Source organism: Ammospiza caudacuta, chromosome 29 (genome assembly GCF_027887145.1).
Source record: "Ammospiza caudacuta isolate bAmmCau1 chromosome 29, bAmmCau1.pri, whole genome shotgun sequence".
NCBI classification, from domain to species: domain Eukaryota; kingdom Metazoa; phylum Chordata; class Aves; order Passeriformes; family Passerellidae; genus Ammospiza; species Ammospiza caudacuta.
Window position 1 is genome coordinate 5057220 of NC_080621.1, and position 17807 is coordinate 5075026.

Here is a 17807-nt window from a genome sequence, read left to right on the forward strand (position 1 = left end):
CCTGTCCCAATGGGGAGCCAAACTGGAAGAGGGAAGTGGGCCTGTGATGGAAACCACGTCAAAACCTGCCACTTGAAAGCTGACCTGGAAAACTGATCATCCTATATGGATTGATCAATGGCCTTTAACAGGGAAAAATTTAAATATCCTTAAAAAATTGGTAAAGGAGCAATCACAACAAGGTAACATCACCCCCACAAATAGTCCCTGGAACTCACTGGTTTTCATCATTCACAAGAAGACATCGGACTCCTGGAAGTTGCTTCATGACCTGAAGAAGATCAATTAAGTGATTTAAGACATGGGACCTCTTCAACCTGGACTCCCTGCTTTATCAATGATCCCAAAACACTGGCCTGTTGTTGCCATTGATTTAAAGGACTGTTTATTCCACAATCCACTTCATCCTGATGATGCTCCAAGATTTGCCTTTTCAGTTCCCATCATCAGTCTAAGAGAACCCATGCAGAGATATCACTGGAAATCATTGCCCCAAAAAATGAAGAACTTGCCTATAATTTGTCAGTATTCTGTTACCCAAGCTTTGTCTCCAGTTCGACAGAAGTATCCAAGATCCATGATTCTGCACTCCATAGACGATTTGCTCACGGCAGCTCCAACGCAGGCAGAGATGGAGAAAACCCATGGTAGTGTTGTTACTGAAATCCAAAATGCTGGACTTGCAATATCTGCTGCATAAATCCAAGAGATTCCACCCTGGAATTATCTTGGATGGAAGATGACTGAGAAAACAATAACACCACAGAAGATACAGCTCCGGAGCAGTGTCAGCAAGTTGCAAGGCTTACAGCAGCTTTTGGGAGAAATCAGTTGGGTCAGACATGTTTTGGGAATCATCAATGATGAACTGGGTCCACTTTTCGATTTACTGAGAGGAAGTTGCAACATCAACTCTCCAAGAACCTTAACACCTGAAGCTCGTCCAGCCCTTGACAAGGTCATGGAAGCTCTCCAAAGACAGCAAGCTCCTTGCTGTTTTCCAGAAAAGCCTTTCTTTTTTGCAATTTTAGGAGAAAAAATGCAACTTTTTGGTCTCATTTTTCAGTGGGACCCTTCTGAGAGAGATCCTTTGTTGATAATAGAGCAGATTTTTCTCCCTACAGGTTTCCAAAAACTATTTTCACATTTTTAGAGATGATAGCACAAATTGTAAATTAAGCAAAAATCAGATTGCTAACTTTAGCAGATTAAGAATTTGCAGTTATCTCTTTACCATTGAAAAAAGATTATCTTAATTGGGCAATGCAAAATTCTGATGATTTGCAGTATGCATTGTTGGACTTCCCAAGTTTTTGTTCTGTTTATTACCAAATTATTGCAAGCAAAATTGAGATTTTAAGAGAAACCTAAATTAAGTGAAGACCCTTTAAATGCAATGCCTCTCTTCACTGATGGCTCTGGCAAAAGTCACAAATCAGTCGTAACTTGGTTGAACCAAAAAACTAATGCTTGGGAATCAGACATTCAAATGGTAGAAGAGTCTCCTCAGATTCTTGAGCTTGCTGCTGTAGTTCGAGCTTTTCAGCTCTTTCCACAACCTTTTAATTTAATCACAGATTCTGCTTATGTTGCTAATGTAGTTAAGAGATTAGAAGGGTCAATTTTAAAGGATGCTAGTAATGACACTTTATACTGTTGGCTTTCATGTCTTTATACAACTTTGCAATATAGAACTAATCCATATTTTGTTTCTCACATCTTTGCTTCCTGGATTTTTAGTGAAAGGAAACGCAAGAGCGGACAAACTTCCAATGGTAATTTCAAACACTTTGCCAAACATTTCTGAACAAGCAAAACTGAGTCATGCCTTTTTTCATCAAAATGCGCAAGCACTTGTGTGAATGTTTCAAATTTCCAAAAGTCAGGCTAAGGCTATCATCAGTACTTGCCCTGACTGTCAGCTTGTGCAGCCTCCTGTTTCTACAGGAGTGGTCAACCCACAAAGTTTGCAAAGCATGCAGTTATGGGAAACAGATATTACTAAATACCTTTCCATTGGTAAATTTAAAAATATTCATGTCTCAGTAGACACGTTTTCTAGTGCAATTTTTGCTTCTCTTCACACAGGTGAAAGTAGTAATCATGCCTGTCATTATTTTTTGCAAGCTTTTGCTTCATTGGGCCCCAAGAAGTAAAAACCAACAATAGTCCCACATATATATCTCAAAAATTGGCCACATTTCTAAAAGCATGGGGTGTTGATCACATCTTCAGTATTCCTCACTCTCCCACAAGCCAAGCAATTATTGAGAAGGCATATCAGACATTAAAGCACATTCTAGATCAACAGAGAGAGGGAGTAGAGGTAACACCACAGATGAGGTTGAACAAAGCTTTGTATGTTTTTAATTTTTTAAACAGTTCAGTTGCAGAACCAGATCCACCGATTTTTAGGCATTTTTCAAATAACACACAGGCAAAACTGAAAGAAATTCCTCCTGTTTAAATTAGAAACCCTGAGACTGGACAAATTAAAGCTCCTTTGTGATTAATCACCTGAGCCAAAGAGTATGCTTCTGTCTCTATAGGTGCAGGAATTAAGTGGGTCCCAGCAAAAAACGTCAAACCATATCGCACCCCAGAACGTGTTGACAAGTCCAAAACCAAAGAAGCAAGTACGCAGACGTGAGCCAAAAAGAGGGATCCTGGGTCATGCCTAACATTCCTTGCGCATTGGTAGAACCTGCAAACTCTGATTTTGTGTTAATGTTATTTATAAATGTGTCAATTGTGTGTCAATTGTTTGCTTCGTAGAGCTGATTTTTGGCAAAAGTGTAGGCTTTTGTTTTTGTTAGGTTATAGATCCCTTCTATTGGATCTTCAAGGTGAAATCTTACCTTAAATTCAAAAGCAAAATTTTAAAATTGGTATATATGTGAGGATTTTGCCAAAACTTAGCTCATGAACAAGATAGAGCAAAATCAAATTATATGTTGGTGTTGATGGCTTTTAATTGTTTTTTGTCATGCAAATTTGCCTGTATAACAACCAAAACCAAATGTTTGGGTGACCTTAGCCAAGGCAGCAGGCTCAGATACCATATGTTCGTCTAATTTGGAACCAGAAAAACCTTTCTCAACCTGTCTGGTTGGTGTGCCAGTAAAAGAGTTGCCTTTGGTCAAAAAGCAATCCAATGGTAAGCCAGGTGAAATTAACAATGAGAACAGTCCTGCATTGAATTAGAACGTTTGAGCCAAAGAACTTCCCAGAGCAGTATCTGAACCCCAAGAATTGGAAATCCTTGATTCTTTAACAATGGAGTTTTGCTTTACCTTTACAGCCAATGGTTGACAAGAATGTGTGATCCTCCAAAATACAATGTTACTCCCCACTATTTTGCATACAGAAACTTAAGTTTTTAGTGTAATTTTTCAAACAGTTGGGATGTGCTTTCTGAGGCTGACCAATATCCACGACAGTTGTCAAAGGGATATTGGTTCATTTGTGGAGATAGAACTTGGCAGGGCATTCCATCACACCTCAAAGGTGGCCCTTGTAGCATTGAGATGCTCGCTGTAATTGTGCCTACTGCCAAAGCAGTTATGAAAAAGAAACAAAGGGGAACAAGATCTGCTCGTCATTATCATGAGAACTGTAGAAGTGATTTCATGCCTTAGAAGGCTTCAGAAAGGGTTTCAGCAAGTTTTTTTTTACCCCAATTGGCTTCAGCAACGGCATTGAAACGATTAGATTGGGTTGGATGTGGCTGAGTAAACAAACTAATGCCACATCCACTGCAATCAGTGACATGTTGACCAATGTTGATAATGTTAGACATGCTACCCTTCAAAATAGAACAGCAATTGATTTTCTTTTACTGGCACAAGGACATGGTTGTGAAGAATTTGCAAGATTGTGCTGTATGAACCTGTCAGATCATTCTGAATCCATCCACAAAAGCATACAAAAACCTGAAAGATTTGACAGCCCGAATTAAAGAAGATGGTGGCTCCTACTTAGATGATTTGTTCCAAGAATGGAGCTTTGCACCTTGGCTAAAAGAACTTTGCAAGACAGGTCTCTATGTATTCGGGTGTTTTGGTAGTGATATTAATAGTAATCCCCTGTATACTTCAGTGTGTGTGATGAATGATGAACAAAACCGTCAAAGAAGTTTTTGTCATACAAGAGAGAGAATTAGGAAGTGGAATCACAGAAAGTGCTTGAAATCTCACAGAGATGGTAGATGAAGGTATAGAAATGGAGGAGGGTTTTGAATTAAGACCCTGGAATCGACAGGAGCTTTTTGAACAATGACTTGCTGCTATTGTCAGACGTGATTTATACCCTTTCCACTGACTGGGCCTTCACAGCATTAAGTTGTAATATAGCAATGCTTAGTGGCAGCAAGAACAGGCCTTAAGCAGATAGTAAACAAAAATATTATAGTAGGGCTATAAAATGCAAGTAATAAACGACACAATTATGAAGGTTTCTTTTTGGGTCAACAGAGAGAGAGAATTGTGGGAATCCATAAAATCAGAGGGTTTTAGGAAGGTTGTAAGAGACAGGCCTCAGATACAGCAGAATTGTGAACAGTGCTAAAGCAGAAGAAAAAATAATTATCTAAGCTGTAGAGAAGACATGAGAAATAGAACAATAGAACTGTGTAGTTTGGCTTTCTAAGTTGCAAAAGTTTATCTAGTGGATATTAAGAAGGTTACACTTATGAATAGAGCTTTATTCGTTGCCTCTTATAAATGGGCATTGTATGTGAGAATAAGCAAGTATTGTTTTAACCAAAGTTACGTGTGCTTATGGTGATTGGATAGAATTTCTGTCAATATGCTTTTGCTTTGTATAATTGGCTAAGACAGCTATATTGTATGTTGTAAATTTTCTGGCCTGCTGCCTGGACAGTGAGCTGTTCGCATCACTCTATTGTCATAATCATGTAATGATACTGATGCTGAAAAATAAATAGCTCAAGACGCTTTTCACAGCAGCCCCGTCCCGTTATAAATAAACTGCCGGCATCAGGATGGAGTATTGCTGTGCTTTCAGGAGGCTCTTTGTGGAAACTTGTGGCATTGCAAGCTCCTTTGCCCTTGCTGGATGTTTGCACTGGAATCCCTCATGGCTGGCTTCAGAGCACACTCAAGTCGGCTCTTCTAAAACCCAGGCTCCTTTTCCCCTTCAGCGTGCTCAGCATGCCCTTTAACTCCCCACTGCTGTGCAACTGGAGCAGCAGGACAGGGACCTTTGCAGCCTGAGTTGCCCTTGTTCCTCTCTGTCTGTGCACAGAACACAGCGGGGAAGAGAAGGGCAGCATGGCCCTGCATGTCCCTGGGCTCATGTTTTGCACCGCTTCAGCTCCACGGAGACGCAGGTCAAGTGAAAACAGTTTATTAAGGAAAAGCGAAGCGAAGGGGTGAGCTGGGAGGTAAAAAAGGGAATGGGCAGGGCCTGAGGGCAGCAGGGAAGGAGCTGCCAACAGGGAGAGAGCTGGCAGGAGCTGCTGGAGCTTGGCACAGGCTCAGGTGTGAGCAGCCAGAGCCATGCCTGGAGTTGCAGCTGGTCCCTTCTGCTCTGCAGGTGGTCCCATCTTCGATGGGAACTGGAAATCCCTGAAAGAGGCCAGTACAGGTGACGCAGGAGACAAATGAAGTTCTGCAGATCTTCTTTCAACTTTCATCGGAATCCATATACTCATGCAAGATGGGCTCTCGTCTTCCCTGAGGGCTTGAAGGGCTGGAAGAGAGAGGAACCAAACCACGGTCAGAGGCCAGATTGAGGGAATGCAAGGAAAGCCTCCTGCCAGGGCCATCTTGCCATGGCCAGGAGGGAGCGGGAGAAAAAGGCCAGAGAGCAGAGAGGCAGCTCAGCCAGGCAGCGCTGGCCATCAGGCTCACCTCCACCAAGAAGGCCAGGGCAGGCAGATGCCAGCGGGGCTGCTTCCTGACCAGCTGAGCAGGTGTGAGGCCATGTGGGGACACAAGGGCTCAAGGCACAGCGCATCTCATTGGCAGGGGAAACAGGCATCAAGGCGCTGAGCCGGGCGGGCAAACCTCTCCCAGCAGTGACTCACAGAGATGCCATCTTTGCCCAGCACTCTGCAAGGGGACATGGGCCCCTTGGGAGGCGGCTGCTGCTGGGCATCCTCCTCTCCCAGCCCTTTGCAGTCTGCTCGGCCCTCCCTCGCTGACAAGGCCCGCTTGCTTACAAGCCCAGGGACTGCGTGGGGTACTCCGGGCACGGGGCACAAATGCTGGTGGTGGCAGTGGGGAGTAGGGGATCTCACCTGGCCAGCAGAGCCGCTGCATAATGCTGGGTGTCGGCACAGAGCAGGGTGTCCCAGAGCTGCTTGTGCTCAAGAGCAAAGCCCAGTTGGCGGAGCAGAGCCTTCATGGTCTCCACTTCAGACCTGTGTGCCGAGCTAAAGGCCAGGTCATTCTGGGAGCACTGGCCCTGGCTGCAAGGGCCTGGGAAGGACAGGGAGACTGGTGCCTGTTGGGCTCGCTGGGAAGGCTGTGTTCCTCCTGGCATGCTCTCCAGAAGCTCTGGGTCTCCACATGCTCTGCCCTCTGCTCCGTGTTGATGAAAATTTGCAAGAGCAGAGCCACAAGCAGGTGGGGAGAATGAAGGAGTATTGCGTAGTGCCACTCGGGCATGCTTGCAATCCTCCACAGCACCAGAGTTGCCTGCAAGAGACAAAGCAGCCCAAGGCAGCGCTCAGTGCCAAGGTGTCCATGAGGCAGGGCCCAAGGGGAGAGGCAGGGGGAGCAGCCAGCCTGCTGCCCCTAGTCCAGTGTCTTGGTTTGGAAAGATAGGAGTCTGCTAAGGAAGGCAGGAGCCTCCCCAGAAATGGAGAATGTAAACCCTCCCCACCCCTCCAAATTGCTATAAATTTTAAATTAAGGCTCTCTGAGCCAAAAATATGAGAGCAGGAAATAACAGTTCTTTAATAGGGAAAGGAAAAAATAAAAGGATAAAATAAACAATGCAGTACATTAGAACAACACTGAAAGTCAGAACCCAACCTGACACCCTTTGGGGTGTTGGTGGCAGTCCAATTGGAAATGCGACTGCAGTCCTCCTAAAGTATCAGTTGTGGTTCTGTTGGAGCAAGGGGGATCTGTAGAGCAAGATGTATTCTTCCTGTGAAGATCCAGTGTAAGAGGCAGTTGCTGTTCCTCTGGGGAATCCCGTGGAGAAAGCCATGCTGGTGTTTCAAAACCTTCTGGATTATATCTGTGTCCAATGCTTGGCTGCTCCCTCTGGGCAGAGCATCTCACAATGGGATGTTATAGTTCTTATCAGTCATGCAGTGACATTCAATAGTCTGTTATCAGCAGATGTCCCCTCCCAAGGGAGCTGTGAATATGGTCACTCAAAAAGAGAGATAAGGTAAACTGCCCACTTGACAAAGGTAATCTGCCATACAGATAGTAATGGAAAACATGTTGCACTGCAATCTTCAACACAGGGCTTCCCTTAGTGGTGGCTCTGTTGGTGTCTGGTCAAGTTAGAGCTCTGTGAGAAGCTCTTCCCACACTCAGGACACTCGTAGGGCCTCTCGCTGGTGTGGATGCGATGATGCCTGATTTGGTTGGAGTTGTGGTTGAAGCACTTCCCACAGTCAGGGCAGTGGAAGAGTCTCTCCTCTATGTGAATGAGCTGGTGGTGGAGGAGAGAGGCACAGCTCAGGAACCTCTTCCTGCATTGCTCACACTCGTAGGGCCTCTCCCCACTGTGGCTTCTCAGGTGGACAATCAGGCTGGAGCTGTGGCTGAAGCTCTTCCCAGACTCCCTGCACTTGTAGGGCCCCTCTCCCCATTGTGGGTCCTCATGTGGACAGTTAGGTGGGAGCTCTGGATGAAGCTCTTCACACACTCCTCACACATGTAGGGCCGTTCACCCATGTGGCTCCTCAGGTGTTTGATCAGGTTGGCACGGTCACAGAAGCTCTTCCCACATATGGCATACTTGCAGGGCTGTTCTCCTGTGTGGTTCCTATGGTGTCTGCTCACTTCAGAGCTCATCCTGAAGCTCGTTCCACACTCCCCACACTTGTATGACTGTTCCCCTGTGTGGATTCTCATGTGGTGGATCAGTTCCAATCTTCACCTGAAGCTCTTCCCATATTTCAAGCACTGGTGTGCATCCTTCTCATCCTGGAGCTGCTCATGGACTCCCAGCTTTGAGCTCTGGCCGCCTCCCCAGCCCTGGGTGGGTCTTTCCTCCTCAGATCCCCATGATCTGTGTTTGCAGCCCCTCCTCATGCAGGATCTCTGGGATTTTTCCTCCCCGTTGGATTCCTGTGCGGTGGAGCTGCTCAAAACAGCGTCTTCCACAAAGTTCTGTTGCCATGGGGATTTGTCTTCCCTGGTCTCCATCCTCAGCTCCTTCTCTGGGGAAGGAAGGACAAGGACAGGATGGGATTTGCCTCTGTGCCACAGGCAAGGGCAAGGAAATCCCCCCAGGGCTGTGCTGCAGCTGGGGGCTATGCTGAGCTGGGAGATGGAGCAGCACAGAGGGGAAAGGGGCACTGACTTCCTCCTCACCTGCCTCAGTTTCACAGGGCATCTTCCTCTTCCTCACAGCCTCCCAAGGGTTGGGAATGGGAAATCCTGGTTTGGGGAAAACAAGGGATGAGCACGGTGTGTTTGAAGGTCCCTCTGCCCGAGTCCATCTCTACAAGTCACTGGCCATCTGGGCTCCATAAAAACTTCCCAATCACCAAGATTCAGCCCTGAAAAAGCCTCCCAGGTGTTCCCCGTGCCTGGTTCCTCCCCTTTGGTGTTCAAGGGTTTCCCCCTGTCCCAGTTGCTGGGGTCATGCTTGGATTGGGGGCCCTCTACTACTGGGTGCCTGCCCTCCCCAGGCTGCTGGCAGTCCCAGCAATCCCAAAAGCTCCCCCCGCTTCGCTCTCCCCATTTAGGGATGATAGGGTGTTACGATCCACTGGAAAAAGTGAGGGTTGTGATGGTTCATTTTACCATCCCAGCATGCTAAAGACACACAGCAGGGGGACTTTCAGTACTAATGAAAGCAAATGCACCTTTTATTGAGTGCCCACAGCAAATGCGATACCAGGATTAGAAAGGAGTTAAAGGAAAGACAAAAAGAGGTGGGGTGTAATAGCTACCAACAGAGTGAAGAAATCCTCATGGTCTGGCCAATAGATCCCTCTTGTCACGTCGGGGTGAATCTCAAAATCTTTGGTTAACTCAGGGGTCTTTTATAGTTTAGGGAGCAGGTACAGGACAGTGGAGAGTAAGATGGGAACAAGTCCAGACAGTCCAGTTCCAAACAGGACAAACCAGTCCCAGCAGTGAGCAGGGCCCATTGTTTCAGGACTGGTTGCCATGGGAAATCAGTCTTGGTCCAGCGAACACACCTGCAGGCAGCACTTAGCAGACATCCCGCTCCAGTCAGCCCAGCGCCCCCGGGATAGAATTTTAAGGGTCTCAGTCCTTGGGAGGGGGCTTCAATCTCCATCCTTGATGGTGGTTGTGAGGCAGATGAGGGATCTTCCGTAGGGATCACCAAAGTTACAGACAGTGGCATCTCGCCCAGAGGTAGGAAATTCATGGGCTGTTGTGGTGAGCGGGAATCATGAAGCAGTTGAAAGTGTACACAGAGCAAACCGCTCATTGCCAGGCCCTGACCCAAGCAGTACAGCGTGGGCACAGCAAGCGCAGCTGCAAACAATCACTTGGCAGGCATGCACCTCAGCCAGGACAGAATGGCAGTCAGGGTCTTCAGGGTCTGAGTCTCTGTCCTTGTGAGGGTCGTGAGGCAAATGAGGGAAACTTGGGACCATCCCTTACCTCGGGGTGTTTGGGCTTCTGGGGTCCCCTCTCCCCTCATTCTCTGCTCTGGGCTGCAGGGACTCCAAGGAGTCCCCCCTGCCCCTCTCCAGGCTGCTGAGGCTCCTGCCAATGGCGGCGCTCCCCCCTCTCTGGGCTCCCCACTTTGGGCTCCTGGGGAACACAGGGCTCTGCTCCTCCAGGCTGCCTCTGCCGGCAGCCACCACCACCACCCCCGATGTCTCCCACAAGGGGCCTTTTCTGCTCAGCCTTGAAGCTCTTCATTCTCCAAACATCGCCCCAAAAACCCAACCCAGGACCTCCCAGGATATCTGGGCTGAGCTCCCCTGCCCCAGGCCACCTGCGAGATGGGGGGTGATGATCCCACCAGTGGGGGCTGCAAATTCAGGGAATGCTCGAACTCATGGTTCCTTCTCCTTTCCTTGATTCTCCTTTGTCCCTCCTCTTCCTCCCACTCCTCCTCTTCCGTCCCTCCTCCTCCTCCCCCAGCAGCAGTGACACCCTCGGTGCCCCGTTCCCACAACCCTCGCAGCCCGCAGCAGGAGCGGGGATGGAGCAGCACAGGGCTCTCGGCTGCTCCCAGCCGCTGCGGTCAGGGGGAAGCTGGCCTGGGCCAAAGGAGAGGCAAACTGGCAAACTGGGACCTGCACATCCAAACTGGGCCTTGCTGGGGACCCTGCCTGGCCACTGCCAGCCCTTGGGGCTCTTTTCAGGATATCCGGGAGGGAGGAACATAGATAGGGCAGGGGGATCTCCGGAGTGGCATCACTGGGAGGGACTGGGCTGTAATGGGACATACTGGGATCATACTGGGAGCAGCTGGACCCATGCTGGCGCAGACTGCAATCACCTTGAGGGAGACTGGGATCATACTGGGATCATACTGGGAGTGAGTAGCAGCTGGCGGGGGGCAATTGAGACCGTGTCGGGGGCAAATTGGAGTGGGATCATTCTGAGGGTGACCAGCAGAAGCTGTGAGCAACTGGGATCATGCTGGGAGGAACTGAAAGTGACCTAGAATATGCTGGAAGGAACTGGGGTACACTGGAGAGACTGGGAGTGACTGGAAGGAAAGTGAGGCTGAAAGGGAGCAACTGGAACCATGTGGGGCACAACTGGTTCATACTGGCAGTGACTGGGACCACACTGGGATCATCTCTGGATCATAATGGGAGGGACTGGACTAATACTGGGAGGGACTGAGAGTGACTGGGAACACACCCTGAACATCATCCCCCATACTGGGCCTGACTGGGAGCAAATGTGAGCATGATGGGAGCAAATGGCATCATACTGGGACTGACTGTGTTGATCTAGCTGGAGGCAACTGGGACCATACTAGCAGTGATTAGAAGTAACTCAGATTATACTGGGACCATACTGCAAGTGCTGACATATGACAAGGATCATACTGGAGGTTACTGGGCTCATATTGGTGTTGAAAGGGATCAACTGAGATCACACTTTGGGCTACTGGGAGCAACTGAGAGAAACTAGGATCATGCTGCAAGCAAACTGGAGGAATTGGGAATTACTGGATTAATGATGGAGGCAACTGGGATATACTGGCCATGACTGAGATCATACTGGAATAACAAGCACATTACTGGGACTACTGGGAGGGTCTGGGAAGGACCATGGACATGCTGAGGGCACCTGGGATATACTGGGAGTGTCTGTAACCATACTGAGGATGACTGGGAACACACTGGGAACAACAGAGACCATGCTGGGGGGAACTGGGACCACAAACTGGGAGAAACTGGGAGTGGGAGTGACTGGGTCTACACTAGGGGCAACTGGGCATGACTGGGACCATGCTGGGAGGAACTGGGATCATATGGGGAGTGACTGGGATGATACTGGGGGCAAATGGAATCACACTGGGAGGAACAGGGAGCAACTGGAACCATGCTGGGGGCAACTGGGATCCTACTGGGATCACAGTGGGAGATGCTGGGCCCATGCTGGGATTGACTGGGATCATACTGGATCTTACTTGGAGCAACTGAGACTGCACTGAGGGTGATTGGGAACATGCTGGGAGCAACTGGGATCCGGCTGGAAGCAACTTAGGGCAACTGGGAGTGACTGGGAACATGCTGGGAGCAACTAGGATACACTGGGAGAGACTGAAACCACAGTGGGTGTAAATGGGAGCAACTGGAACCATGCTGGATGATAATGGGAGCAGCTGTGCCCATGCTGGGGTCATAGTGGAACCAACTGGGATTGTACTGGGAGTGAATGAAATAATACTGGTTGTATCTGAAAGTGACTGGGTTCATACTGGAACCAGACTGCAAGTGACTGGAAAGGTGCTGGCTATGACTGGAACCATGCTGGAGGTGACTGGGAGGAACTGGGCCCACACTGGGAGTGGCAGGGAGTCACTCTGGGCAGGACTGGAATCATACTGGGAGTGACTGGGGTCGTACTGGGGGTGGTTGTAATCATACTGGGAGTGACCAGGTGCAACTGAGATCATCCCGGGAGCCACTGGGATTACAGCAGGTGAGAATGAATCCTGACTGGAGGGTACTGGGAGCTACTAGGCCCAATTTGGGAGGAAAATGTGGCACATTGGGAGCAACTGGGATCAACTGGAAGGTACTGGAACTATCCTGAGGGGACTAAGGACACAACTGGGGCAACTGGGATCATACTGGGACCAACTGGGACTACACTTTGGGCAACTGCCAGAAACTGGGATCATGCTGGAGGCAACTGGGAGTAACTGGGAAAGACTGGGATCATTCTGAGCTAACCAGAACATTACTGGGCACACCAGGATATACTGGGAGTGTCTGTAACCATACTGAGGGGACTGCAGGCACACTGGGAACAGCTGAGATCATGCTGGGGGCAACTGGGAATGAGTGGGACCATGCTGAGAGGGACTGGGACTATTCTAGGGATAAGTGGGATTATATTGGCAGGAACTGGGAACAACTGGAACTATTCTGGCAGCAGCTGGGATCATACTAGGATCACAGTGGGAGCAGCTGGGTCCATGCTGGGTGAGACTGGGATCACACTGAGGGCAACTGGAATCATGCTGGGATTGACTGGGAGTGGCTGTGAGCAGCTGGAATCATGCTGAAAGCTACTGGGAGGAAGTGGCAGTTGTTGGAATCCATAAGGTTAGAGGGTTTTTAGGAAATGGTTAAAAAAGTATAGGCCTCAGACTGAAGTTTTGTTAGCATTGCAAATACAGCAGAAAAGTTTCCCATGCAAGCAGAAAAGTTTCCCAAGCAGTAGATGTGACAAACTACAATAGGTCTCTGTGGAATTGGCTTTAGGATGGCAACAAGGTTATTTAATGTATATCTTTAGAAGGTTAGCATGAATAGAACTCTGTTCTTTGTCTCTTATGAACTAGTCTTTGTTTTAGCTACGATTACGTATGTTTTATAAGATTGGATAGAATGCTTGTCAATATGTGTTTTCTGTGTCTGATAGGCTGAATTCTAGTCTGAGATGATTTTATGTATTGCTGTATGAGCCCTGCTGGAGGAGACATTTTTGGTGTGGATCAGTGAGCTGTCATGTCTCCATTTTGTATTTTGAGACTGATGTGCTGGATATAAAAGCAAAAATCTCTTCACTGGTCTGGTTACAATGTTATCCATATTTGGATATTTTGCCGCGGCCTGGTGGGTTCCTTTTTTAAGATGTGGGTTCCTGACACCATTGGACTTATACCTGTCCCGTCCCCCGCAGCAGTGACTGGTAGCATGCTGGGGTGACAGGGATTACTGGGAGAGACTGGGAGTCATGAGGATCACACTGGAGGCTACTGGCGTCATGCTGGCATAGACAGGGAGTGACTGGGATCACACTGGGGGTCACTGGCATTATACTGGGATTATAGTGGATGTCAAGGGACCCTGACTGGGGTTACTGGGAGCTACCAGGTCCATGCTGGGAGCTTCCTGTGCACACACTGGGAGGAACTGGGAGCAACTGGGAATGTCAGGAGTCATGCAGGTGACAACTGGGATGTCCTGGCAGTGACTGGTATAAAACTGGGGGCAAGTGAACCACGCTGAGGTAACTGGGAGTGCCTGGCAATGACTATGAGAATGTTCAGGGCAACTGGGATATACTGGGAGTGCCTGAGACCATGCAGGTGGGGACTGGGACCACACTGGGAGCCACTGGGAATGTGCTGGAGGGAACTGGGACCATGCTGGGGGCAACCTGGGGCAGGTGTGTGACTGGGGCCCAGCTGGGAGAGACTGGCATCATACTGGGATCATACTGGGAGTGACTGGGGCTATGCTTGGGATAACTGGGAGAACTGGGATCACACAGGATCAAAGTGGGAGCAACTGGGACCAACTGGAACTGTGCTGGGGGCAAAGTGCATCATAATAAAGAAGGACTGGGAGCAACTGGGATCATCCTGAGAGCAGCTCTGGGGTGACTGAGTTCTACTGGGATCACACTGGGAGTGAGGAGGAGCAGTGCGATGGCTCCAACGCTGGGGCTGGGGGCACTCCTGGGGGGTCAGGGGGGAGTGGAACCTCTGGCACTGGGACCCTGAACCGCCCCTGCTGGCACCGGGACCCCTCTGCTCCCCTTATCCTGCACAGGGCCCCCCCTGAATCCCCCATTCCCGGACATCAGGGCTCCCTGCTCCCTTTTTCCTGGCCATCCCATGGCTCCCAGCCTCCAGACTTGCTGTGGGCCTGACCTTGGGATGTCCTGGAACACCTTGGACCCCCATTCCTGCCTTTTCCAGCCCCCAGCCCCACCTTTGTGCAAAACCAGAGACCCCCTGAACTCCCCCTTTCTGAATATCCTGGGTGTCCCCACCCTGGTTGCCCCTTTGTGGGAAACCCTGGACTCCCCTTTCCTGGACTCAAGGACCCTCTGGAACTCCATTGTACCACTCCATATCCCTGCCCCCTCACATTCCCATCACCCTGAGAGTCCCCTGCACCCCCATTCCTGAGAACCAAGACGTCCTTTTACCCCTTTACCCAGCACTGAGACCCCCACCCCGTCCCTCAGCTGTCCCCTGTCCCTCGGTTCTGCGGGGCCAGGGGTGGCAGCAGGACCCGGGGCAGCCCTGGGGGAGAACAACCCTGAGCCCCAGCTGGGCCAGTTCCCCCAGTTCCCCCCAGGTCACTCCCAGCATGGGCCCTGTGGCTCCCAGTCACCCCCAAGATGGTCCCAGTCACTTCCAGTTACACTCAGTATGATCCCAGTATCATCCTGGTCACTCCCAGTATGATCCCGGTATGATTCCAGCAGGGTCCCAGGTGTTTCCATTCACCCCAACTATAGTCCCAGGCACTCCCAGTATGGTTCCAATCCTTCCCAGTATGATTCCAGTACGAACCCAGTCACTCTCAGTACGGTACCCTTTGCCCCCAGGATGGTCCTAGTCACTCCAAGTCAACCCAGTACGATTCCAGTCACTCCCAGTATGATTCCAGTCACTCCTAGATGCTCCCAGTATGATCCCAGTAACATCCTTTATGGTTCCTCTGTGATCCCAGTCACTTCTGGTCTCTCTCAGTGTATCCCAGTACCCCCCGTGTATTTCCAATCACGCCCAGTTGCTCCCAGTAGCTTCCAGTATGATTTCAGTTACTCATAGCTACTCCAGCATAATTCCTGTCACTTCCTATATATCCCAGTTGCCCCAACATGGTCCCAATTGCCCTCAGCCTGCTCCCCATCACATCCAGTGTGATCCCAGAATGACCCCAGTCACCCTCAGTGTGATGCCAGTTGCTCCCAGTATGATCCCATTTTTCCCCAGCATGGTCCCATTTCCTCCCAATTGCCTCTAGCACAGACCCAGTCCCTCCCAGTATGATCCTACTCTGATGCCATAATGATCCCAGCCTGGTCCCAGCATGGTTCCAGTTCCTCCCAGTCTGATCCCAGTTGCTCTCAGTGGTCTCTACCATAGACCCAGTCACTCCAAGTATGATCCCAGCATGAATCCACTCTGATCCCAGTCCCCCCCAGCATGGTCCCAGTCAATCCCAGTTGCCCCCAGCGTAGATTCAGTCACTGCCAGTTGCTTCAGGCACCCATGGCTGAGACTGGGCTCCCACCTCCAAAATACCCTATATCCAAAGAGTGCTCTCATAGAAAATCTGCCATTCCTGACAAGTCTGGCTGGCCTTGGCCCAGTGAGGCTCTCACCTGCCTTCCAAACACCGGGGCTCTGTGTTTTCTTTCCTATAGAAAAGAACTGTCCTTCTCAACCAGGTGCCCATGGCCAGAATTGGGATCCACCTCCAACATGCCCTGCTGTGACAGACTGGAGGAGATTCTTGGCTGGAAACATTTCATGTGTGGGGAAGGAAGGGGCAGGTCCAGCCTTGCCCTGCCCTGGAACCCCAATCCCCACAGAGCCTCTATCCCAGCCCAGCAGTGTCTGCCAGTCCCTGGCACAGCACAGGCAATGCTCCACAGCCACCTCTGCAGCCCCCAGCCCAGCTTCTGAGTGACCAAAAGAGCCCGAGTCCCACCTGGGGGAAGAGCCCAGGAAGACCAAGGGGTATTGAAGGCTGACCACAAGGTAAGCACAAATCCTGGCCCTACCTCCTCTTGAAATTTCTTTCTGAACGCAACTGGAATCTCAGAGTTGGTAGCTGTGTGTGTCCTTCTCTGAATAATTTTGTCTTTCTCTCTTTCTGTGTCTACTTCTGTTTTTGTCCTCTTGCAAATTTTATTAACTTAAAATTGAACAGGCATAGAGTTTCTGAAGTTGAATGGGTCAAGTTAAAGCTTTGATAAGTGTTTTTTGTTGACTGAATGTCATAGAAAACCTTTTTCCTTTTTTCAAAGTTTCTCTGATTTTCTAAAATTACCAGTAAAGATTGGTTTGCTCTTTTGAGCTCCTGAGAATCTCTTGTTGATATTTCTCCAGTGCATCCAACTCAGAGTACACAAAAAATTTTAATTCCTTTTAAATGTCTCCTTAAGAGAATTGTTTGGGGGTTGGGGGTCAGGGCTTCTCTGTCCTGCTTGGCCCAGCCCAGGCAGTGCTTTCCCAGCCACATTCCACACTCCATTTCCCAGCTGGAGCCGCTGGTGCCTCTGAGTTGTGCTGCCCCAGCCCCAGGGACGCTCTCCTTGTCTGCCCATTCCCCCATGGTCTCTGGGCAGGCATGGCCTCCGTGGGGGCTGCTGACATCCTCTGCAACTTGAAGGCTGCTGAATTTTCCTGCTCCAGAGGCTTGTTCAGCCTTCAGCTCTTCAGTGCAGGAATTCAGTGTCCCAGGGATCAACATTCAGAACACCTTTACAAGCCAAGCCTCTGGGAATAATTTGATTTAAATGTTCAAACCATTTGTGGTTAATTTGACACATTTCAGTAGTGTGTTCAAAGTAAATGCATTATATTTAAAAAGACGGAGAGCAAATATTTTTTAGATCCTGTTTAGGTTTTTTTTTCTGTTCATAAATGAATATGTGCAGTCCCTAATTGAGACTGAATCCGAGTACCTCCTCATGCAGTTTGAATAGATATGAAAATCAAGATACTCCCTAGCTGACACTCAATCAGACTCTGTCCCTACTCCCACCCCACCATTTCCCCCTTCCAAGCCCTGGCACTCAGAGCAGCCTTGTGCAAATCTGAGCTGCCTCCAGCCCAGGCTGCACCTGCAGCTTTCAGCTCCTTGGCTCTCACTCCCACCTGCTTTTCTTGGAGAAGGAGCTGCCCGAGACACAGAGGGATATTCGTTTATGGTCAGCCAACAAAGCCAAGGGAAGGCACAGAATCACAGAATCACAGAAATTCTAGGTTGGAAGAGACCTTTAAGATCATCGAGTCCAACCCATATTCTAACACCTCAACTAGATCATGGCACCAAGTGCCACATCCAGTCTTTTTTTAAAATCTTCGAGGGATGGTGACTCTACCACCTCCCTGGGTAGATGATTCCAGTATTTGACCACTCTTTCTGTAAAATACTTCCTCCTTAATTCTAGCCTGTATCTCCCTTGGCGCAGCTTGAGACTGTGTCCTCTTGTTCTGTC

The 17807-nt window shown here is 49.3% G+C and overlaps 1 protein-coding gene across 1 annotated transcript in view; it reads right to left on the bottom strand.

Moving 5' to 3' along the window:
* Positions 1-7455: 7455 nt before the first annotated feature.
* Positions 7456-17807, bottom strand: part of LOC131569202 (zinc finger protein 135-like) — a 36059-nt gene continuing 25707 nt past the window's right edge. Inside the window, 2 exon segments of the mRNA XM_058821400.1 lie at positions 7456-7785; positions 7788-8058. Coding sequence (XP_058677383.1) covers positions 7456-7785; positions 7788-8058 — 601 coding nt within the window.